A 19,086-nucleotide genomic window follows, 5' to 3' on the forward strand; every position below is an offset into this window, starting at 1 on the left:
ATAACCAAACAAAATGTAGAAGATAAATGAGAGACCACTATCAGCTCCACATTTAGATGGTATTTATATTTGAGATTACGATTTTAGCCTTCAACATGGACGGAAAGTAAACGAAAGTAAACCACATGGGTGCAAATTGCAATGAAAAGATAATAGGTGTGTGCAACACAAAAAGTCTTTCTAAGCCGGAGCCAAGTTGAAAAGTGCCCCAAATAACAGGGAGGCAAACTGTATTTAACTCTTACTTTTTTATTTGATTTAAAAGAAAATTATTATTTAAAAGAAACGGGCATGGTACACCCTCGTCTTCACTTCTTCACTTTCTTTCTGAAAACTCTATAATTAGAGGCAAGGGCGTAGCTTTCAAGGGGCCGGGAGGGGCGCCCGACCCCCCGAACTTTTCGCTCATTAGTGTTATGTATGTACGTTTCGTGTAGAATTTTTTAGGTATATACGTTTTCGACCCCCCGGTTTTATATTTTTTTTTACTTATATAGAATTTTTAGGTTCGGTGACTTCCGACCCCCCGGTAGAAATTTTCAAGCTTCGCCACTGATTAGAGGTCCTTTTCGGATTTTCTTGTTAATAACCCTCGCTCTTTATCCTGTTGGGGTTTGGAATTAGAATCGTATTCATCACATTCGCTTTTATGTTACAGGCTTTAGTCACAAAAAAAAAAAAAAAAAAAAAAAAAACACACACACACCGTGAACCTCATCACTAACTATTAACGTATAATCCTAAAAAAGTGCCACCATATGTGCAACTTGTAAAACATGTGAATTGGTGCTCTGTGATAAATCAAAGATTGTGGAGAAGGATGGACATCATTTAATTGATACACGTAAGTTGTAAATATAAGGCATACACACCATTATATTGAAAGCTTCAAGTCTTCAAGGTTATAGATCAGTAACTTATAACTTACTGAAAGTGAAATCAATAACAATACATAAACAACTGAACTTATAGACTATGATAACATGATTTCATGGATGCTTTCAACCTTCTGAAGTTTCTTGCAACAAATCAACTAATGGGTCAAAATTTTACAGTTGAAGAACGATATTTCACGTTAAAGTATTACCACTGTTTTTATAACCAAGCAACAAGTTGTTCAGTTCACGACTTCACGTTCCATGTGTGGCTGATCCAGAAATAGTGAAAAATGTGGTCATTGGACGATTGCACATTGCACTTCCGAAGTCGACGATTGAACTTCCAAATACACGAATTCCATTTCCCTATTCACGATTTGTGATTAGAAGCAGCCAACAAACGTACTTGAAAGTTGGCCAAGCAGCTTTTTGTGCAAGTACAAAAAATTGAAAATGGACCGTATTTTGTTTGGCCCCGAGCCCTAGCTTTAGCCCAATATACTATTGGGTCGCCCTTGATGCATGGGAACAAGCAGTTCCAAAGGACAGGGGCGGACCTACCTTAGGGGAAGGGGTAGCCTCCGCTACTGCTTGACGCTCCGGCGGTAGTGTAAATTTTGGAAAATTTCGACGTTGACAAGTTAGATCCCAAGTCTTCAGATTGCAGATCAGCATATTACAGAAAGTTGTGTAACGAGTCTGATCGCAAGGGTTAAATTGCATGTTGTCTTCTCTCGAGTCGTGACTGCAAGTTGCATTTATAACAGATCACATTAGAAGTGGTATTTTATTTATTAACTCTTTTTTTTTGTAATAGGTTTGTTGTAACGGGTAATTTTTTTTGTTTAATATCGTTTTTTAAACATTTGGCTTATTTTTTTTTTTTTTTGTTTAATGTCGGTTTTTTTAATATTTGGTTGTGTAACACATCACTATGCAAGATTAGGCTCTTGTTTTCTTTTTTCGGCTAGGGCTTTTGAAACTTTTGAGATTCAATATTCGTAGGTTTTTATATATATTATACAACGAGAATATATGATATAAATGCAGATGTGAAGACTGGAACCAAAATATGTTACTTTCTTTTTAAATCATGTGTCATCATCAAGATTCAAGACCAAGAACCATAACATTAATGTAACCAAAGGAGTTCAATTTCCAAGTGTGTTAAATAAACCTGCAAAATTTATTATCACAAATTCTTACAATACTTGGCAGCGGTGCGTTTAATACAAAACCTTAAAATTTACTTTCATAGAGTGTTTAATGATATAAAGAGAGTAAGAAAAACGGTTACATAACTGTCACAACTAAAACAAAATATAGATAGATATAGATATTTGCTTTCCCGGAGTAGCCATGGAGAGAGAGGAGGGCGAAATTGAAAATTCTGATAATCGGTCTGATACTGAAAAGAATAAAAAGTACGATGAGGAGCAGATAAGAGAGAAAGCTATAACCTTTTATGCCTCGAATATACACCCACATATCTCCGACAGCGAACTTTGGATCGAATGCATGAACTATGGGCATGTAGTGGATGCCTATATTGCGAAAAAACTGGATAAAAGGGGGAACCGCTTTGGTTTTATAAGGTTCATAAAGATTAAGGATGTGGAGAGGATGACAAAGGCCTTAAATCAGATGTCTTTTTATGGCTGGAAAATTAGAGTCAACGTGGCCAGATTCGTCAAGATAGTAAACAAGGATAGGAAAAAGGAAACAATGTGGAGAAGAAAGGAAGTAAGACAAGACAATACAAGTGACGTTCCGGTGGCACCAAACAATGCGTACAAGAACATCAAAGGAACATGGGCAGACGTGGTAGCTGGGAGACAAACACAGCAAGAGGGGGACAGGTGCTTGAACTTTGCAAACGAATCCCAAGCCTATAAACTATGGAGGGGTAAAACAGTGATCGGAGAAATCATAAGCTGTGAAGCTCTTAGGGACGTAACTAACATGAAGAAAAAGTTAAGTTTGAAAGATTCTCAGGTAAGATATTTAGGGGGCATGCTGTTATTAATTATATTTGATTCAAAAGAAGAGATGGAAGGAACTATGAAGAAAGATATGGATCTATGGAATTCTTGGTTCAAGACTCTAAAAACCTGGAATGGTGAATATATTCCCTACGAAAGATTTGCATGGTTAAAAATTAGAGGGATTCCACTACAGCTCTGGATAAAAGAAGTTTTTGACGTTATTGGTGAAAAATTTGGGAAGATAATCAAGAAATCCAATGCAGACGAAAGAGACCTATGCTTTAATGAGGATATGATCGGAATTGTTGTCAACCATGGTGTCGAGATAAACGAGAAAATTAAGATCAGATGGAAAAATTTGGAGTATGAGGTCTGGGTTTCGGAAGTTCACCAACAGTGGCTACCGGATTTCATAAATGAATCGGTTGACGAAGAAAATGTGACAAGTGAACAAGAGGATCAGGCCATACCAATCATCACAGAGGAGAACTCCCAGCCGGAAAAAATGGCGACGGTAGAAACGACAACCCCGGTACCGGAAAATGAACGATCACTGAATTCGCCGGTAGAAAACGAAGAGTTAGGAGGGGAACACGAAAAGGCAGGAGATGAATTTTTGGGGAAAGAGGAAACTGAATTAAATGTGCCGACAAATGGGGAAGGTGAGAAGACAGGTGGAGAAAATAAGTCAACAGAAAAGTCTGGATCCCCAACTTTTGGAGAGAGAATACCAAACGGATCAGTAGTGGATCACAACATTGGGCCTTCAAACTTAACCCATAAAAAAAGAAAAAGGACCAGCCTTGCTGAGGCCAGGACTAATTGTCTGAAACCACATTCGAAGGTTGGTAAAAACAAAATACCCGACTTAAATATTGACTTATCCGATGACTCTAGACCTCGACCAAAAAGAAGGACGCTATTCAAAAAGGGGAGAACGAACAGAAGGAGGCAAAAAGGAAAAATTAGGTTAACAGAGGAAGAGATAAATAGTTTCGAGATAGCCGACGATGGTATAGAAGACGATTATGATTCGGAATGGGAGGTAGAAGAAAACACAGGCACAATTCAGGAGACTAAAACGACAACAGAAGAAGTATCGGAGATTCCGAAGGAGACAGAAAAGGGCGAAGTTGAAGCAACTTTAGACATTGGGCTAAAGATCGGTATTGACTTGACCGGTAAGGAAACACTTTTGAAGAAAGTAATTCAAGAAGACCAGGTGGATGCTAGGATCCAATGAATTTTGGGACACTTAACATCAAAGGTGCAGGAGGGGCGGGTAAAGCTGCAAAAGTTAGAGGTATTCTCGTTAAATACAATTTGTCGTTTTTAGCAATTCAGGAGACACAATTTAGGGATTTACCCTTGAATAAGATAAGAAAGTTCTGGGATAATACTGGCTTCGAATTCTCCAAAGTAGACGCAGATGGTAGATCAGGTGGATTGTTGTCGTTGTGGAATCCCTGCATGTTTAAGAAGGAATTGGAAATTAAAAATCAGAATTTTATCATCCTAAAAGGTCGTATCACTGGTGAGGAAGAGGATTTAGTCATAGTTAATATTTATGGCTCAACACTGAAGTCAAACAGAAGAAGGATGTGGGATGAACTGCTAGCAGCTAAGAACTTGATTAACGGCAAATGGATCATGTTGGGCGACTTTAATGAGGTAAGATGCCCAGAGGAAAGATTTAATTCACATTTTGATATAAGTGGAGCAATGAGTTTTAACAGCTTTATCAGTAGTGGGGGTTTTATGGAATACAACATGGGGGGAATGAAATATACTTTCTTGTCGGGTGATGGTAAAAATCTCAGCAAGATCGACCGGGTATTGGTTTGCGAGGATTTTATGGGGAAATGGCCACATGCATCTCTCACAGCCCTTAACAGAGACATTTCGGATCACAGCCCTTTAGTATTAACAACGGTTAATAATAGCTTCGGGCCATCTCCTTTCAGACTTTTCAACAGTTGGTTCTGCATGGAAGGTTTTGATGAGGTTATAAGAAGGGGATTGAGCAAAATTTGTGATTCGAGATTCAAAGACGAGGTACTGGCAGAGAAACTCAAGGCAATAAAAGAAGAGATCAAGATGTGGCGTAAGAACAAAAAGGATGAAGAGGAAAGGGATCTAAATGAAGCTCGAACTTCACTTAAAATGTTAGATGATCTGGTAGAAAATAGACAGCTAACAGAATCCGAGTTGTCTACTTGGCACGAAAGTAAGAGAAAGGTCAAAGAATGGAACGATAAAATAGCTGCTGATATGCAACAGAAGGCGAGGTCTAGATGGTTAGAACTGGGCGACGAAAACACAGCATACTTCCACACAATTGTGAACAATCACATTGCCAGGAACAAGATAAACGGGCTGTGGATAGAAGGGGAGTGGGTTACGGATCCAGTAGTAATCAAGAATCAATTTTTGTCGGCCTTTCATACCAAGTTTAAGGAACCGGTGAGTTCTAGACCGAGAATTGGTTCCGATGGGTTCATAAAGTTGAGCTCGGCTGAAGCGGACACCTTAATTACTCCATTTTCTTTGGAAGAAGTCAAGAATGCGATTTGGAATTGCGAAATAAATAAATCCCCAGGCCCGGACGGAATCACTTTTAAGTTGATTAAAACCTACTGGGAGGAGCTGAAAGGATTAATTATGGAAGTCATGCAACAATTTTTCATACATGGATCGATACATCCATCATGTAGCGCCTCGTTTATCGCTCTCATACCAAAGGTAATTGACCCTATAACCCTATCGGATTTTAGACCAATTTCTTTAGTTGGGGTTGTGAACAAGATAATCTCAAAAGTCCTGGCTAACAGAATGAAAGGGGTTTTGAAAAGTGTTGTTTCAAATGTTCAGTCGGCTTTCTTATCAGATAGAAACATAATAGACGGACCGTTAATAATAAATGAAGTGGTGGGATGGGCGAAGAGGTCTGGCAGGAAAATGTTCGTGTTCAAGGCAGATATTGAGAAGGCATACGATACGCTGAATTGGAAGTTCCTAATTTCTATACTTACATATATGGGCTTCCCAGCTAAATGGAGAAATTGGGTGATGGGAATTTTATTCGCAGGAAGGGGCTCGATCCTAGTGAACGGGTCACCAACGGGTGAATTCTACTATAAGAGAGGTTTAAGGCAAGGCGACCCTTTATCACCTTTCCTCTTTATAGTGGCTATGGAAGGTCTACACGTGTTGATGGAGAGAGCCAAACAATGTAATGTTTTCTCCGGAATAAAAATGCCCAGAAATGGTCCCTATATAACCCATATGTTATATGCAGACGATTCCATATTCACAGGAGAATGGGAAAGGAATAATGTGAAGAATCTCAAAAGGATCCTCCGCATTTTTTATCTTCTATCAGGTCTCAAAGTCAATCCACGTAAAAGTCAGATATTTGGGGTAGGAATAAATGAAGGCGAAGTTCAAAATATGGCAGCGATTTTTAACTGTAAGGCCGGTAAGTTTCCCTTTGTATATCTCGGTTTAAAAGTGGGAGTCAGCATGAATAAAGTGGCCAACTGGAAGGAAGTTATAGATATGTTCAACAAGAGATTAACAAACTGGAAGGCAAAAACCTTATCTTTTGCAGGGAGAGTTGTCCTCATAAAAGCGGTTCTTGGTTGTGTACCGAATTATTACCTATCACTCTACAAGTGTCCGGAGGGGGTTATTAAAATATTGGAAGGTATAAGAAGAAAATTTTTATGGGGAGGTCACAGCATAAATAACAAACTTAGATGGGTCAAATGGGAAAAGATCGTGGCGGCTAAAGATTTCGGCGGGCTTGGAATTGGCAACATCAAAGACACGAATCTAGCACTCCTATTAAAATGGTGGTGGAGATTGAAGATGGAACCAGAGAATTTATGGGTAAAAATAGTAAAATCTATTCACACAAACAACAGGAAAGCTCAATCATTTCCGTTCAAAAAGTCATTGCCAGGAGTTTGGAAGAGTATTGGTGACATAGACAAAGATTTTATAAAAAGCAACATTAATATCACAACTAATCTGAGGTGCAAAGTTGGGAAAGGAGACAAAGCTCTATTCTGGATAGATACCTGGGTAGGGGATGCACCACTGAAAGATCAATTTCCTCTTTTATTCCAGATATCTACAAAGAAAATGGCTACTGTGAAGGAAAGTTACAGTCAAGCAAATGGTGGGTACCTATGGAATTGGAGTTGGGTAAGAACACCGGCCAGTTTTGAGGAGAAACAAGAGATGGAGGGTTTAAATAATCAACTGCAAAATCGGGTGATGACACAATCAAACGATGTATGGTATTGGAAAAATTTTGAGAATCAAGAGTTCAGGGTAAAAAATGTTAAACAAACTCTTGGACAAAATTTGGACCTGAATGCGTCATCCAATACGTTCTGCTGGAATAATTGGGTGCAAAGCAAGTGTACTACTTTTGTTTGGAGAGCGGTAGACGAGAAAATTCCGTCGCTGTTAGCATTACGGAACAGAGGCATGAACCTCCCAAATGTGACATGTAAAACATGTGGTGCGGCAGATGAATCGGCTCATCATATACTAATTGAATGCAGCTTTGCTAAAAGGGTTTGGGAAAAGATCTCGACATGGTTAAGAATTCCAGTGGTGAACCCGGAACTAAACCTCAAGGATATGCTTGCTGAATTACTCGAAGTTCAAAGAGGTCGGATCATCAGGAAGCTTATTCATGCTATAGCAATACAGACGCTGTGGTCACTATGGAAATCAAGAAACGAAAAGGTTTTTTCCGGTAGACAAGGTGCGGTTCAGACGATAGTGGAAGAGATAAAAGAGGCCTCTTTTCAAGGTGTGAAACATAGAACAAAACATCGGGCGATCTCGCGTCAGGAATGGTGGGATTTTAATCTAAACTTGTAATAAGTTTTTTGTTTTTTTTCCGGTCCATTACTCTTCTGTTTATGTCCGTTTTCTTTTCCTCTTTTTTTCTTGTTTGTATTATCCAGCTTCTGGCTGGTTTCTATGTTTTGGTTTGAGGTTATAATACAAGTTCCGTTGGCTATTCAAAAAAAAAAAAAAGATAGATATAGATTTATACGATTTTCACAGTTATCTAATTAATTGATTTTTACCCAAGATCCCTCTACTACAAAATCTCAAAAATATATCTCGCTCTCACCAACGTACTTACAATAAGAGGTCCAAGCCTATATATGACGATGTTGTCCAATTGAAGTTCTATTTTCACCTAAAGGTGCATAAAACCGTTTAAAAACCAGATTCGGTTCCAGCCAACGAGTCAATAACGGGTATTGGTAAGGAGCACGACTGGAACTGTTAGACCAACCCAATTAGACCAACCAAATATAATGCAACACTAGATCACATAGTCAAGAAACTTAGTTCCTAACGACTCTTGATTCCTACAAACTTATGAACCTTATCAAGATACCACATCTATATCATGAACACTTAGAGAACTCAATCACAAATGAAGATGACGATGAACAGACAACGATGATGATCCACCTTAAGATGAAGATTTTGGGTCGATTTTGACAAATCCAGGGTAAGTAGACCGGTTTTTATAAAGCAAACCCAAACTACCAGATTTTGAACTAAAAGGTGTCTAACGTACAACTAAGCATGGTTTAGATATCCTCATCTTCTCTGAGCTATCTGTTAGGATCAAAGCACACACGAACAAACAAAACAACAAAGAACACGAGAGCCACAAGGGCAACTGGGGTTTTCTTTCTATTGAGTGATAATAATTTACAAGTGCAAGAGATCATTATATAAGCAAAGCTAACTAGGGTTAATCCGTTACTAAACTTAATCAAAAAGTTAAGTAACTGGGCCGGGCTGCTAGGGTTGACCGGTCCCTCTATCTCCTAATCAAGACTTCCTTTCGATTTCTTGGTTAGGAGTCTTGCCATGGATGTAAGATAAGTTGATATTTTTTGGTTCCATTTTAGGCACTCATAACTTTAATTCTTGTCGCGTTATCTTTAACGCTAGTTGGTCACACTTAGGGCTGGTTAGTAGGGCGGAAAAACTACCTTAATCCTCTAATTATGTTCTATAGGAATTGTTCCCGAATTGACAATTTTTGAATTTTTCACTGAAATATTTGTTCAACTTCCACCAACTTTCTCAAGCTGCAAAAAGAATTTGTTAACATAGTTTAGTATTCTTGCTATTATTATTTGATATACTATACCTTGAGTAACCATATGACACTGATTATATTAAAAAGGTTAACATCTTAGATAATAACTGTTTTCGATCAAGCCAACATGTCTCAAATGGTACAAAAATGTTACATTTTGACCCGAAAGACCCAGCCCGCTTTACATTAAGGTAGCGTTCGTTTCATGGAATGGAATGAATGGAATTAGAAAGTTTTTCTTTGTAAAATTGATATTGGTTGGGGGAGGGAGGAATTTGAAATCCAATGAATTTCTTTAATCAATGAAATTTGTGACTATTTCAACATTCCATTCCATTCCTTCATTAGAGTGAAGGATTTCTAAGGAATGTTGAAATAGTCACAAATTTCATTGATTAAAGAAATTCATGGGATTTCAAATTCCTCCCTCCCCCAACCAATATCAATTTTACAAAGAAAAACTTCCTATTTCCATTCCATTCCATTCCATGAAACGAACGCTACCTAAAGGAAAGACAATAAAGGTCTCAAATTTGGGACAGAACAAAGAAATAATGTTGAAAAAAGGCCTTTTCTGTTCTTGAAACATCAGCACTTGAAGCATATAATGTTGAAAAAGCATTTTAAACCGTTTTAACAGAAATATATATCATATATATCACATAAGCATTGACTGCACAGGAAGCTAATGCCTAGTGGTAGTGGTAGTAGTGATTTACCTTGCCAAGGAATCACCATTAATACCGGTCATTCGTTGTGAAACATGGTTTAGTATTAATCCTCTTTGGCGGTGTATCATGTTTATTTAGTGTAGTACCTCGTGAAATTCACGCATTGATGACTATTTTGTTAGGCATTACTGATTCTATTAATGTTGGCTTTTTTTGGGTCTAGTACTATTCTTAGGGTGCAATTCTAAGTATCTTATGCTTATTTCAAACACGAAACACAATAATTGTCAGATATAAAATAAGGCCCAAAGATGAATATCTGAACAATCAGTAACGAAGCAAAAGTTCCCCATGCATGAAAGGTTAGCTGCAACTTGTTCAAATTTAGCAGTTTTCATTAACTACTTTCGCTTGTTCATCCAAACCGAAAAGACTCCTAAATCCAATGCATCAGAAAATCTCTATGTCCGCTACCTTTGACTGCCTGCTTCTTCTTGGAGGACTGTTTAGGTATTAACAAATGAGGTAAAGAATGTGTATATATTTAGTTGATAAAAAAGTGTACCTTCTTCCTTTATGAAGCTTAATTTTTTTCCTTCACAAGGTAATGCCATTGACAACGACTTCAAGTCCATCAAGTGCTTTTGGGCTTCGGCAGAGGAAGGTGACACAATCTGAATTTTGGTATGGCCTTGATCTTCTTGTTCAAGCAGCTTCTTGAATGTAAACTGAAGAAAAATAACAAATTGAAAAAAGACAATATAGTAAGGCCTAAAGATGTAAAGAAAGTGAAATAACGGATCATATTTGTTAGAATAGTTCCAATATACGGTAATGAATGTTGCATCAAATAATAAGTCTCACCTTGACAACATCACTTTGTTCTTCATAAGGAACGGATGATCTTAAAGTTAGAGATCGAGGGCGGCAACACCAAAGTACAGCATCCACAAAAGCAACATGGGCTGATGATTCTTCATGGGTGTCTAGTTGTAGCTCAACATGCTCGAGTTCGTAAGGTGGCAATTCAATCGCCTTTAGCTTCTCCAACTTAGAGAGTTTCTGCAGGACAGTTGAATGAAGATATGACTTTGTGTTGGGACTAATTTGTATAATAAATTTCATAACAAAGCAATACATAAATGATTGATCATAGAAACAAACCTCACTACATATGGCACGAATATACAAGTTCAAAACTTTGAATCCATTTTCCTTGTCAAAAAATAGCCTCAATTTCACGAACCAAAGAGCATCTATACAATCGTGGGGATAGCATTGCATACATGATTTCAAATGGGCTAAATCGCGCACCGGAGGCCCGGGTTTATCCCCCAGAGGCCGCCGAAGTAAACGAGGATTACAAGAGTACATAAATAAGTCCAAATTGGGGGTACTTAATTCAATGTTATCCAAATCACAGTTTGAATGCAACACCAGTGTTCTCAAGGAATGGCTTGCCAACATGAGGCTGTTACCAATAAATTTAGTAGCCAGATACAAATTTTCAATGAACGGGAATTGGGACAAGAAGCCGGTAAAATCATTCCCAAAGTAAGACACTGTTGTTAGTTTTCTGCATGATGCCACGTTCATACGTGGTGCCCCTCTTCCATCCCTATCTTCTATGAAAAGATAAGATAGATTCGGGGCTTCGATATCTATTCTCTCAACTCGAACGTTATAGTAAATCCAAACTTTTCTAAGATTTTGATGACACAATCTTTTGAAACCATGGCACCACCTAATCTCAAAATTCTGTAGAAGAGGGCAACTAGCGGTGAGATGCTTGATGACTTCATCATCCATCGGGACGTTCTCAAGTTTCAACTGGATCAAAGACTTAAAGTGGACAGCATCAAGCATGAAGGAAGAAGGCAAGTAACAGCCACGTATGGTCAAAGATTCTAACCCAGAAACAGATAAGAGTATGTCAGGCAAACGGTACTTTGGGACATCTGATGAGTTGGTAATATCAATCTCCAACTCCCTAACGCCTTTGTTAAGAACTCTTTCGAGGCATCTGTTAACAATATCCAATTCTGTAGGCTCCTGGAGAGTTGCCCTAAGCTTGAGCCTGTGTGCAGTTGCAGTGACATTTTGTTGGCAAAATCTAGAGGTGGTATACTCAACATACTTGAAAAAACTTTCTCGAGTTCTAAAATAACGGATATTGAAATATAAACAGGGGAAAGAAGCGGATAGGTTAAACCAGGACTTGGACAATACACTCATTCGAATAAGCTCTGCAGGAGTATTACAGAATGAGAGTATGTGATGAACAATAGATTCAGGAAGTTGCGAAATCCGATCCATCTCTCCAATTCCACTAGCAGCTAGGGTTTCCAACAAAACTGAAAGAACAAATATGAAAAAATGTATAAAGGTCTCTGTGGCATTTCATCAAACATGTGGTGTGCAAAGGCCAAACTTTCCTGTAAACATAACTAAACGGTATAGGATATATCTAAATCTAACATAGGTTAAGTAATCAAATTAGAAATAATTAACAGAAACCGTTTTCTAATCAAAACCAGATTGTAAACGAAAAGCGAAACCCACATGAAAAGGAAACGAAATTGAAAGAACTATACAAACCGTTAAACAAAACGATTGATGTTCATCCGGAACAAATATTAAGGTACTCACTTTGATCGCTTTGCTTCGATCGATCTCTAACCCCTTTTTGGACTTGAATCTTCACATGCTAATGCGTATGCTGTTTATTCATCCTTGGTTTTGGTTTATTAAAAATAGAGTAAACTGCAATTTTACACCCTGAGGTTAGGGGTCATTGGTATGTCTACCCCCTAAGGAAATAATTGCAATTTTACCCCCCACTGTTTGACCTTATGTCGCACTTTTACCCCCGGCGTCAAAATGGGTAACAGAACTGTTAAGTCTAAGTTGAAATGACTATATTACCCTTACATTTTACCCCCCAACATTCCTGTTAAGTCGCACAATTACCCCCCACTGGTAAATTACTAATTTGTCCTTTTCTATTACCCCTGTACTTTGTGTTAACACACAACATTACCCCCTGAAATTTACAAAACCCTTCCCGCCAAAATCAAATACCTGTTCTTTGATCTAAAACCTAACAAGCAAATACCTGTTCTTTGAACACGTAATCTGAAACGTAACAATCATACATGTTAAAAAATCTGAACCTGTTCTAACAATTTTACATTTATATGCAATCAGTTATTTTTATAAGGTGTTCAAACCAACAAGCAAATACTTGTTCAACCAGTGGGAACAAAACAATCATACTTGCAATGTCAACATAATGAGTGTATACATCCAGAATCATAATTGCAGTACATAAGTGTATACATCCAGAATCTGATTAAGCCACTGTTGAGTGTGCTGCACAATTTGCAGCACATAAGTGTATACATCATCAACCAGGTCAACATAATGAGTGTATACATGATCAACCAGGGTGTGTTCTATGGCCGGTACAATTTGCAGCACATAAGTGTGCTGCTAATGTGAACTTATGGCACTGTTGAGTATGCTGCTAATGTCAACATAATGAGTGTAAACAAGCTGCAAATGCATACAATCAAACAAGCTGCAAATGCATACAATCAAACAAGCTGCAAAACATAATGAGTGTGCTGCTATTTCATTCACACTGATTAAGCACACCCTGCAAATGCACATGATTAAGCACACTGATTAAGCATTCACACTGATTAAGCACACCCTGCAAATGCACATGATTAAGCACACTGATTAAGCACATGATTATGTCCAAACTATGACCAACCTACAACCAGTGTGTGTTATGCCCAAACTCTGTTCAACTTATGCCTACAACCTGCAAATGCACATGAGTGTGCTCCTAATTTTTATCAAACATAATGTCAACAAAAGCTAAATAAGTTAAGTTAGGTTAACCTACATATTACACAAAAGGTTCGATTAAGTTAAGTTAAGTTAAGTTAACCTACATATTACACATAAGCTAAATAACATCCATCCGCTCAACTCTCCGGTGGTAGATGGAAGTTGAGGACAGGCCTCCCAAACTGTCACACCCCAAAAAATCCACATGCGGAGTATTACCGCATGGAGGCGTGACATGACCAGGATCAAGCCACCAATCATATTGAACAATGTAAATAGTAAATGTAATTCAACCAAACCAATATGAAAGGTGTTCAAAACATATATATAATATCAATGTTTAGCGGAAGCATAAAAATAAACCCAACATAAGTATGAGTATGAAATGTCATAATGTTTAATCAAAGCATTCACGATCCTTGTCCACAATGACCGCGTCTCCCAGTGCAAGCTCCAAGTGTGCCTAACGACCTGCAAGGCATGTAACAGAGAGTCAACAACTAGTTGAGCGAGTTCACTGTGGGTTGTTTAGTAATAGTGTTCATTTCGTAAAACGTTTGTTTGTTTAGTAACCCATGTATCTTTTATAATTACATCGCGGCCCTCCAGGCATGTTTGCGAAGATTAGTGGGGGCTTCCCATGTATTGTAGACTAGTTTTATTTGTATCGCGGCCCTCCAGGCATGTGTGCGAAGATCAGTATCAGTATCGCGGCCATCACAGGCATGTGTGCGAAGAGTAGTGGGGGCTTCCCCATGTATCACTAGTCTAGCAGTATCTATAAGTGACCTTTCCCAATTGAGGTCAGTAGTGCGTAATTCCCATAACCATGTAAGTACAATCAGTCAATCAATCCCATTCCCTACCCCGGGAATCCCATGCCTTAGTAAGAGTGTGAACTCACCTTGGTTTGCTCGGTATGCTAAGCTATGTGCTCACAAATAATCAGTCAAGTCCTAAAGTACGCACGTATTCATAATCAGTTTATGTTTACTAATTTCACGCATGCTTAAACAATCATAACGGCATTGAAACAATGATCATCAAGTAGCACAAAGCACGTATTCAAGTTCATACAAGCTATGCTTTACACTTAACGGCAGTTAGCTAATTCAGTTATCTTTTAACAGAAGGAAATCATGTTACTGTGAAAAATTCCCAACCGGTGTTTCGTCGTGTAACCCTTCGACGAAATACCCTTCGTTTCGTCATGTCCCCTTCGGCGGAACATCAACTGTTTCGTCGTGATCCCCTTGGCGAAACATCCCTTGTTTCGCCGTATGCATTCTTGGCGAAACACTTCCCCCCCGTTTCGCCATAAGTTCCGTTTCGTGAATAAGTCAGTTACGTGACGTATCAGTTACAGGAAACCCTAATCGTCTACAGTTAATTCGCAATGATCATCGACAACATAACTTGATCCAGCAACCATTCATTACCAGGTTATTGCATACACTAGACTTGAACATTCAGTCAATTAATCAATCAAAGGCAAACGTTAACGCGATTTGCAATTATCAAACAGCAACATAAACTTGGATTGGTAAATCATGGATAACCACAGTAATTCATCAGATCAAGTTCTATATCTATAGTAACAGAATATCAAACCCTAATCTATACAAGCATCTCCTGGCATACAACTGATAATCACACGAATCTGTTCTACAAGCATAACATCATAATTGAATCTATTAGCAAAACTCTACTCATTACACAACATCAAGATTGTACAGCAGGCATTTACAAAGACCATTGAAATCAAATGATGCAAATACTAACCGGAGAACTAAGCGATTAGCACAAACAAGATGGATAGACTTTCGAAAAGGGAAGGGGTTGCCGTCGGTGCACAGGAGCTCTAGGGTTTCTTGCTTGATAAAAATTGTAACCAATAACCCGTAGAACTAATTAAATACTCGGCGTAACGTAATGGGCCATCACTGGGCCGCGGCGAACAAATGGGCCGGCGAACACCCTCTGTTTCGTCGAGCTAAAGATGACGAAACAATTTCCTATTTCGTCGTGAGGATTTATGGCGAAACACATCAGTTTCGTCAAGTTAGCTTATGGCGAAACACTCTGTTTCGTTGGGTCTAATCTCAACAGTTAATCAAGTATACAAGTTCGTATTCATGGAATCAAACAGATCAAACACTTTATTCATTTTAAGCACATAACATATCAAACAAATGTCTCATATTATAATTCAGTGTAAGTTACAAGTCAACAATCAAACAACTAATAGTCAACGTGCAATTAATGCGAATATGGAATCTTGGAAACTCGAGTTGTCACATTATCCCCAACTTGAAAGAAATTTCGTCCCGAAATTTAGCATGCGGTTACTGAGGAAGCTAGGTAAGTTGTATCGTTTACTGGTTTCCCTGGGGTGTCACATCATCCCCCGTTGATCTGGAATTTTGTCCCGAAATTCTGTAGTAGCTTCAGCCTCAGTAGTAGTTGCATTGTTCTGGAATAACTGGGGATATTTGAGTTCCATTTGGTCTTCTCGTTCCCAGGTATACTCTGGGCCACGACGGGAGTTCCAACGAACTTGTACTAGGGGTATTCTAGTGTTCTTGAGGACCTTAACATCCCGGTCCGTGATTTCAACAGGTTCCTCGACGAAATGTAACTGTTCGTCGATAGTGAGTTCCTTCAAAGGAACTATGAGGGTTTCCTCTGACAGACACTTCTTCAGATTCGACACGTGGAAAACGTTGTGAACTGCATCGAGTTCTGCTGGTAGGTTCAGTTTGTAAGCCACTTTGCCTATTCTTTCAATGATTTCGAACGGTCCGACATACCGTGGATTAAGTTTGCCTCGTTTACCAAAACAAACCACACCCTTCTAGGGTGAGACTTTTAGTAGCACTCGATCCCCAACTTGGAACTCGAGTGGTTTCCTGCGCTTATCAGCGTAGCTTTTCTGACGGTCACGAGCTGCTACCATTCGTTGCTGTATCTGTGCAATCCGTTCAGTAGCATCAACTACCATTTCTGGGCCTGTGATCTGACTATCCCCCACCTCTGCCCAACAGAGAGGTAACCGGCATTTACGTCCATATAATGCCTCGAATGGAGCGGCTTGAATGCTGGTGTGGTAACTGTTATTGTACGAAAACTCCACTAACGGGAGATGCTTTTCTCAGCTGTTGCCGAAATCGATAACACATGCCCGAAGCATGTCTTCTAGAGTCTGGATGGTGCGCTCAGACTGCCCATCCGTCTGAGGGTGATAAGTTGTGCTCATGTCCAATCGTGGGCCAAACGCTTTGTGCATTGCTTGCCACAGTTCTGAAGTGAATTGTGCATCACGATCCGAAATAATAGAGGTTGGCACTTCGTGCCTCGAAACAACTTCGTTCAAGTAAATGTCTGCTAACGTAGAGAACTTGTCTGTTTCCTTGATAGCCAAGAAGTGTGCAGATTTAGTGAGTCGATCCACGATCACCCAAATAGTATCGTTACCACGCTGAGATCTAGGTAGGCCAGTAACAAAATCCATGGAAATTTCCTCCCATTTCCATTGTGGTATCTTTGGTTGCTGAAGTAGGCCTGATGGTTTCTGATATTCTGTCTTGACTCTCGCACACGTCAAACACTTGCCAACGTAAGTTGCTATGTGGGCTTTCATGCTAGGCCACCAATACGTAGTTCTGAGATCGTGGTACATTTTATCCGAACCTGGATGTACCGAGTAGCGAGACTTATGAGCTTCGTCCATTACAAGCTCGCGTAAGTTGCCATAAAGTGGGATCCAAATATGCCCTGTTACATAATAGGCGCCGTCTTCCTTTTGTTCTAAACGTTTCCTTGAGCCGCGTAAGGCTTCAGCCCTGACGTTTTCTAGTTTCAATGCTTCTATCTGGGCCTCTCGTATCTGTGCAGGGAGACTAGACTGAATAGTGAGTTGCAACGCCCGTACACGCCTAGGTGTAGTATCTTTTCGACTGAGAGCGTCAGCCATAACATTGGCTTTGCCTGGATGGTACTTGATGGCGCATTCATAATCGTTAAGTAGCTCGACCCATCGGCGTTGTCGCATGTTCAATTCCTTCTGCTTGAAGATATGCTCGAGACTCCTGTGATCAGTGTAAATAGTGCACTTGGTACCGTACAGGTAGTGTCGCCATATCTTGAGCGCGAAAACAACCGCTCCCTGCTCTAAATCATGTGTAGTGTAGTTCCGCTCGTGAACTTTAAGTTGCCGCGAAGCGTAGGCAATGACTTTATCCCTTTGCATCAATACACAACCAAGACCCTGAATCGACGCGTCGCAGTAGACCACAAAATCGTCTGTGCCCTTTGGCAATGAAAGAATAGGTGCGCTGCATAACCTATCCTTTAAGTGTTGGAAAGCTGTTTCCTGTGTACTACCCCAACGATAAGTAACACCTTTCTGTGTCAGTAGTGTAAGCGGCTGGGCGATCTTTGAGAAGTCTTTGATGAACCGTCTGTAATAACCCGCCAGACCCAAGAATTGGCGTATTTCCGTTGGTGTACGAGGCGCAGGCCAACTTCTGATCGAATCTACCTTGGATGGATCAACATGAATCCCATCCTTGTTTACCACATGGCCTAGAAAGTGGACTTCACGAAGCCAGAAGTCGCATTTTAAAAACTTGGCGTACAGTTGTTCCTTTCGAAGAAGTTCCAAGATAAGTCGTAAATGCTGCTCGTGTTCCTCCTGACTCTTAGAGTAGATCAGGATGTCGTCGATGAAGACAATCACAAACTTGTCCAGGTAAGGCTTGCACACTCTGTTCATTAGATCCATGAAAACTGCAGGTGCGTTTGTTAGCCCGAACGGCATGACTAGAAACTCGTAGTGGCCATAGCGAGTTCTGAATGCTGTTTTGGAGACGTCCTCATCCCGGACTCTCAGCTGATGGTAACCTGACCTCAGATCAATCTTTGAGTAGTAGCTCGACCCTTGCAGCTGATCGAACAAATCATCTATACGTGGCAGAGGATAGCGGTTCTTCACTGTCACCTTGTTGAGTTCGCGGTAATCTATGCACATCCTGAATGTACCGTCCTTCTTTTTCACGAATAATACTGGAGCTCCCCAAGGCCAAGAGCTAGGACGGATAAAACCCTTATCCAAAAGTTCTTGCAGTTGCTTAGACAGTTCTTCCAGTTCAGTTGGAGCTAAACGATACGGTGCGCGAGCTATTGGTGCTGCTCCAGGAGCTAGTTCAATCTGGAATTCGACTTGGCGATGAGGCGGTAGACCAGGTAAATCTTCAGGAAACACCTGAGGAAAATCACGTACCACTGGGATATCCTCTAATCTCTTCTCTTTCGTTAATGCGTCTGTAACAAGTGCCAAAATGGCAATGTGACCCTTTTGCAAACATTTCTGAGCCTTCAGAAAGGAGATGATACCAACCACGGCACCACTCTTGTCGCCTTGAACCTCGAGGGGTTCTTTACCAGAATGGGGTATACGAATAATCTTCTCCTTGCATAAGATCTCTGCTTGTTGTTGGGATAACCAATCCATACCAATGACGATGTCGAAACTACCCAGAACT

The 19,086-nt window shown here is 39.7% G+C and overlaps 1 protein-coding gene across 4 annotated transcripts; it reads right to left on the minus strand.

The window, feature by feature from the left end:
* Positions 1–919: 919 nt before the first annotated feature.
* On the minus strand, positions 920–12,418 carry LOC110894574 (F-box/LRR-repeat protein At4g14096). Of its 4 annotated transcripts, none has more exons than XM_035975645.1 (5): positions 12,284–12,399; positions 10,850–12,039; positions 10,550–10,747; positions 10,251–10,413; positions 920–1,623 (listed from the first exon to the last, which is right to left on the minus strand). In XM_035975645.1, the coding sequence occupies exons 2-5, from the start codon at positions 11,999–12,001 to the stop codon at positions 1,547–1,549; spliced, it is 1,590 nt and encodes a 529-aa protein (XP_035831538.1). In that variant the 5' UTR covers positions 12,002–12,039; positions 12,284–12,399; the 3' UTR covers positions 920–1,546. The 4 variants fall into 4 exon arrangements, with proteins under 4 accessions (XP_035831538.1, XP_035831537.1, XP_021997485.1 ...); XM_035975644.1 differs by having other exon boundaries at positions 922–1,623; positions 12,335–12,418; XM_022141793.2 differs by lacking the exon at positions 920–1,623 and adding an exon at positions 9,926–10,187 and having other exon boundaries at positions 12,335–12,418.
* Positions 12,419–19,086: the final 6,668 nt, after the last annotated feature.

This window comes from Helianthus annuus, chromosome 7 (genome assembly GCF_002127325.2).
Source record: "Helianthus annuus cultivar XRQ/B chromosome 7, HanXRQr2.0-SUNRISE, whole genome shotgun sequence".
Classification (NCBI taxonomy): domain Eukaryota; kingdom Viridiplantae; phylum Streptophyta; class Magnoliopsida; order Asterales; family Asteraceae; genus Helianthus; species Helianthus annuus.

Bases quoted from the DNA above. Each gene is read 5' to 3' on its own strand.
- LOC110894574 (XM_035975645.1), bottom strand. From the start codon at position 12,001: ATGGATCGGATTTCGCAACTTCCTGAATCTATTGTTCATCACATACTC. The intron at 10,414-10,549 runs GTGAGACTTATT...ATTTTTCTTCAG, and splicing joins AACAAAGTGATGTTGTCAAG to TTTACATTCAAGAAGCTGCT. The intron at 1,624-10,250 runs GTACACTTTTTT...TGCAACTTGCAG, and splicing joins AAGCTTCATAAAGGAAGAAG to TCACGACTCGAGAGAAGACA.